Source organism: Hippopotamus amphibius, chromosome 1 (genome assembly GCF_030028045.1).
Source record: "Hippopotamus amphibius kiboko isolate mHipAmp2 chromosome 1, mHipAmp2.hap2, whole genome shotgun sequence".
Taxonomy (NCBI): Eukaryota; Metazoa; Chordata; class Mammalia; order Artiodactyla; family Hippopotamidae; genus Hippopotamus; species Hippopotamus amphibius.
The window spans coordinates 14,122,554-14,128,553 of record NC_080186.1 but is presented as its reverse complement, the minus strand read 5'-3'; the positions used below and the strand labels follow the sequence as shown (position 1 = coordinate 14,128,553).

The 6,000-nt window shown below is 52.2% G+C and overlaps 1 protein-coding gene across 2 annotated transcripts in view; it reads right to left on the bottom strand.

Annotated features, from left to right (window-relative positions):
• Window positions 1-2,675: 2,675 nt before the first annotated feature.
• PAX7 (paired box 7) overlaps window positions 2,676-6,000 on the bottom strand; it is a 99,153-nt gene continuing 95,828 nt past the window's right edge. For both annotated transcript variants that reach the window (XM_057746725.1, XM_057746734.1), the window contains exon 9: window positions 2,676-2,943. In XM_057746725.1, the coding sequence (XP_057602708.1) occupies window positions 2,828-2,943 (116 nt within the window). In that variant the 3' untranslated portion in view covers window positions 2,676-2,827. The remainder of the gene's footprint in view (window positions 2,944-6,000) is intronic.

Sequence of the window (6,000 nt, the reverse complement as noted above, 5' to 3'; positions counted from 1 at the left end):
TATATTTATAAAAGTCAACTTCCTATAAACGAACAGCACATCACCACGTTTCCAACTAATGTACAATGCGTTCAGAAGAGGGCCCCCATAGGTAGGACCAACAGCTACTTGTGATAAGTTGGAGGAAATATCTTTTATTTTGCTATGGACTCTATTTATAGGGATGGATGGGGATTGTTTCCGGGCCGGCCTAGCCACCGGGATTCAGGCCTTCTTCCTCAGCCTGTGGTCAACGCTCAAGAGTTTGAGGCCTTGTAACTTTCATCCCATATCATCTTTCTGGTGAAGCTGCAAGCTGTTAACACAAGACTAGATTTTATAGACCGAGTTGGCTAGACACATTAGCACACTGAGTTTTAGGAAAACCTGTTAGGGTCAGGGTCTCTTTCTGAGGAGGGTGGAGCCCCTGGGGGAATAAGATGCATTTTCTACCATGATGGTGGCCTGGGAGAACTCCAGAGAAGATGGCGTAATGAGAAATCATTTGGTTTGTCCCCATTTCGCCACTGGGGGCAGATATTTGGCACTGGTCCCAGCACTGGAATGTCACTTCCTGGGGGTGGGGTTGGGTGGTTTTGATGTCACCTGCCTGAGATCCCTGCTCCTGAGTAACCTAGGGTGTAAGGAGATCAGAGGATTTCTGAGACAGGCCTCCAAGGGGAAAGATTGACCATTCAAGGAATGTGGATGAAGATTGTGGTTGATCTCAAGGAAGAGCTGCTTCCTGGCTATGATAGCTACAAAATCATGGACCAGATCACCAACAGACAACACACCCTTCCTTTTCGTCCAGAGCTTGAAGAACCCAAAGTCTCTTGCCGTGGATGCTTCCGTTGAAACCTTGGCTGAACTTGATGGGCCATACACCTCTGGGCATCCGCTGCTACCAAAGAGTCCGTTCGTCCCCAATTAATAATAGGTTCCTTGAAAGCAGAGATACAAACCACCTTGGTCAGGGTCCAGGACAGGCTTGAGATGACTGAATCTGAAGAACAGAAGCAGGTGAGCATTTGTCACAGCAGTGATGTCCATGCAGGAAAGTGTCCTAGTATCTTGCCAACCCAGCTCCCCAGTAGAGAGGAACTCAGGTTGATTCTCAAAGCAGCAGCCCTTCCCTCTGGGAATGTCTTGTTGGCTGAGGGCAAGAGGCATGGGTTGAGCGAAGAGGTGGCCTCCGGTGCCCAGGTGGGGTCAAGCAATTTGGTCCGGTCTTCGTGGATTCAGTACTGTGTCTCCCATGTCAAGTGCCTTTGACCCAGCAGCACTTGACACAGGTGATCCAACTGTAGATTATAACGATGGCGATGGAGAAGGTAAATATAATTTTGATCAACAGGTGAAGGTGGTGAAAAGTTCCAAGCGAGGCTGTAGTCAGGGGCTTGAACCATTCCCCAAAGGTCTCAACTTGTAAAGAGAGGGGAGCTGGGGAGAGCCACAGGAGCGGCCAAGGAAGGCGACTTTGCCCTCTTCTCCAGAACCTTTGGTGTCCCCCTCTGCCCAGGGGTGGTGGCTCAAAGTTTAGCCACACCTCTGTGCCCAGCCGTGCTGGATCAGAAGACAGAGGCACCTCGGCTGAGAATGTGTCAACACTGAAAGATGCCACTCTGGGTGGGACAGGGACATGCCCCCAACCCCAAATGCCAAGGGGAATCGGTGGTCTTGTCTGTGGGGCAAGCAGCCCCTAATGATCCAAGAACCCGCCTCCGGAGCTCCAAGGGAAGCTCTCTATACCCCCATCAGCTTAAAGGGGCTTCTGGACAGATGGAGGCCCCATTCCTAGAGGGTAGGGCATGCAGGAGAGAGGCCTGGGTCTCCAAAGGAGGCTTTGTGAGAAATCGAAGCTCCACAGGGTATGGACCTGAAGGCATAGAGTCAAAGCCTTTGGCAACAAAGGTTTGCCGCCCACAAGCAGAGGGACCCCAGTTATGAAACACCCTTCTGAGCCTGCCTTTTCACTCACATGTCCTCAAGGCTTGATCCCCTCCCCCTGCCATCTGATTCAGTGAGTGAGAAAACTGGAGGGTCTATGGGCTCCCCAGGCCCTACATGTGGTGGGAATGGTTGGAACTGGGGCTTCAGTCTAAGAGCCCAAAGCTGCTACCGGATGCCTGGCTTGGGTCCTGGTACCCTGGGCCTGCCCACTGCCAACAAGCCCCACCCACATGGCCCTGCCCCTTGGTTAAGCCTCTTCCTGGTCATCCCAGTCCCCCTGCCTGGGCTAGAGTCTCCCCTTCAGCCAGCAGAGATATGTGGACAGGGTCCTGAAGTCCTAAGAATTCCTGGGTGATTCCCTGGGAACACCTCAAGGTTAGGATCCCTCCTCTGCTTAAGTTCCAGTGTCCAGAGGAGGAATGGGCTGTGGTTCCGGCCCTGAGCCAGAGACCCACTTGGGAGGGCCAGCTCCCAGCACTCCCAGCAGAGAGAGGCCCTGTGAGCTCCACCTCCTCCTCTGGTCAGGGGACCCACTGGAGTTGGGTCTACAGGGCTCCAGAACCTCATCCTGGACACCATCTTCCTTTGGTTGCCCAAGGTGCTGTATTTAGGGTGAACCATGACAGGATTTGGCTGGGGGAAGACAGCAGGTTGACCAGAGACTCTCCTGCGGGGAGAGTGAAGGGACAGACTCAAAGGGGGTCACTCCAGGTCCCTAAATACAGGCGAATGGTGGGTGGGCTGTTCACCTCCAGAGGGCTGGCCATGAGAAGGGGATGGGCTCCTTTCCTGGCCTCCTGGGACCCCAGGGCAGTGAAGGGACTGAGGCTGGGAGGCTCAGGGATCAGTAAGGGTTAGGCTGGGACTTGGGCTGGGGCAAGTCGCCCCAGGGGCTCTAGTAGGCCTGGCCAGTTTCCACAGGCAGGAGTCCCAGCACAGCCGAGTGCTCCCCAAGCTTCATGCGACGCTGTGTGGAGAGGCTCACGTTTTTGGCCAGGTAATCAACAGCAGCTGGAAAAAAAAAAGAGAAACTCCTAGAAATTGAGGTTATTTTTGCCTGTTATTCAATCTGCCTCATATCCATCCATCCATCCACCCATCCATCCATTTATTCATTCATCAATTTATCCATCCATCCTTCTGTCCATCTACCATCTCTTCTTCCATCCATCCATCCCTTCCATTCCAACCATCCCTCCCTCCATCCATCCACCTCTTCTTCCATGCATCCCTTCCATTCCATCCATCCATCCAACCATATATTTATCCATCTATCCATCATCCATCCATTTATCCTTTCATCAATTTGTTCAACCACTCTTTGTCTATCCAATTGTTCATCCATCCATCCATCTCTTTATGACTCTCTGTCACTTCCTCGCCAATCATTCAGCAAATATTTGCTTGACACATTATTTACTCTCTCATGGGTTCTGTAGGGACGTACAGAAGGTATCACACTGTTTAGTGAAGAATGAGTCCCTCTTTCCAACACGTCTCTACCTATCCCTGTTCTGGGGGACATACAGTGAGTCCCATGGTGTCTAGATAGTAATGAGGGCAAGGTCCTTCTGCCTTTTCTGGACCCTACGCCCAGCTCACGGATGAGGCAAAGCAAGACCTCTTACTCAAAAACCAGAGGAGCTTTTGGCGGGGAGCTGAGGGGTCCACGCAGAAGGAAGAGCCAGGAGCCTGTAGGGCAGGGAGCTGAGACCTTCAGCCTCGTCAGTTCTGGTCTCCCAGAGGAAAGGAGGAGAGTCTGAGGGTGTGTACTCATGTGTGTGTGAACCATGGAAACAAGAATCTCCATGATGTAGTATTAGGCATACACAACACTTGCACATATACTTGTGCACGGATGTGGGTGAGTGGTGTGAACCTGCATGAGTAGAACAGTGGGAACACCTGTGCATGCACAGGTAGCTGTGCACAGGTGAGTTCTACCTAAGCCAGGTCGATGAGTCGGGGTGTGGGCACGTGTGCTGGTATGTCTGCGAACGTTCTGTCTTGACTGTCCTAATTGTGCCCTCCTGGGGCTGCAGCAGAAATCATCCCTGACCGAACGATCTGACTGGCAAGTGACCAAGGCCTCTCGAAAGGCACAGAGATGCTGCTTCCCAAGCCAGAATCTGTGGCTGTGGTCCATCCAACCCCCTGGGACCCCTCGGATCCAGAGGCGAGAGGAAGATGGAGAGGCGGCTACACTAGGAAACACCCTCGCTGTCACTTGCCCACTGAGGGGCCCTGTAATACTCCACATGCCTCCCCAAAACTGGGGGCTCCTGTCTAGGGCAGGTGGGTGGAGCCGGGAGGTGATGGGCATGGCTGGATGGGCTGTATCAATAACTGAGCTCTAGTGGGACGTCCCTGGTGGTCCAGTGGTTAAGACTTCGCGCTTCCACTGCAGGGGGGGCAGGTTTAATCCCTAGTCAGGAAACTAAGACCTCCCACATGCCAGGCAGCATGGCTAAAAAAAAAAAAAATTCTAAAAAATAATTGCATTCCAGGAGGCCAGATTGCCTAGGGGCTCCAATGACCTAGATGCAGACTCTGCTCCTGTCAACTCTCAGAGTGTGATATGGGGCATACCATCTCACCTTTCCAAGCCTAAGTTTCCTTGGAAGATAACAGCACCTAAGTTGAAGGGTTATTGTGATTAAATGAGAAACTGTATATAAAGTGGGTAGTTAGCACTGTGCCTGGTGTGCAGAGTGAGTTGGATAGATGTGGGCTCCTAGGATTGGGGCTTAGTAACCAGACGTGCCCTTTGATGGGGGCAAGAAGGAAAGAAACAGTGAATGGGACAATTCAGAGGCCCAACTACCTCCTGCTTATGTGGCTTTGGGCAAATCACTTTGCTTCTCCAGCCCTGTTTCCTTGTTTGTAAAATGAGGAGAACAAATTCCAGCCTCCTCAAGGGCTGTTATGAGGGTCAAATGAGATAATGTGCTTTAAGATGCCGGGCACAGAGGGCTCAGGGCATGGCCCCCTAGATTCCTAAAGGATGTGCAAATGTCCTGGGGTCTTTCTGGAGTGTCTGGACTCTGCCCCTCAGCTTCCCAGGCTCTAGGGCCTGCACTGGGTCCCCTGGGTGCTACCTCTGCGGTTACTCAGCCTCTTGGCTCCCAGCTGGTGGGACAGAATGGTGGTGGCTAGCCTTGCCCTGCCTTGGGTCTGCCCCTTACTCTGGCTGAGGGTGGGAAAATCTCCCATCTCTGGCCTCAGGGGGACCCAGCAGCTGTGGCCACACCATCTCTGCTACGTGGAGCCAGTTTTACCTGGGCTCCAGGTCCTGCCCATGAGGAGGTCTCACTGTCAGAGTGATAACAGGAAGGGGAGGAGGGGGAGCTAACGTTTCCCCAGAGCTGGCTCTCTGCCAGTCCTGTTCTAAGCACTTTATGTGCATCATCTCATTTAATTCTCACAACAGCTCTGTGAGGCTGGTATTATTATTATCATTCCCATTTTACAGATGACAAAATCGAGGCCCTGCCCTGAGAGACTGCATAACTTGAAAGATCCCAGGGCTCCTAAATTGTGGAGCCATAATTCAAACGCAGGCAATCTGATGCCAGCTGCTAAGCACTCCCACCAGTGATGCTATAGCATCACCCCTGGTCTGTGCACAGCACTTCAGTGTGTACAGGACACTCTCCACCTCAAAGCCTGCATTAGCCCCATTTTCTACTCCAGGACTTGCCTAAGGGCACAGCTTTTCCTGCAGGAGTGGCAGAAAGGTCTGTCTTTGAAATAACAATGATGGGAACCTCTAGGTGCTACGTAGGCAAAATCTCATCTAATTCTTTCTACAGCCCCATACTTTAGGTACGGTTGCTCCCATTTTACAAACATGCAAACTGAGGCTCAGAAAGATGGCTGGCCCAAAGGCAACACACACAGCACGTGAGCTGGAGGAGGCTGAATTTGTCCTCCTTGCACCTCTGGTCACTCTGTCTCTTCTCCTTTAGCCTCTCCCTGTCACCAGCCATGGCCCTCGCACAGTAGGGCCATGTTGTCAAGGTGAGCAAGGAAACACCAAGACGCCAAACTTCACTGATGACCCAGCCA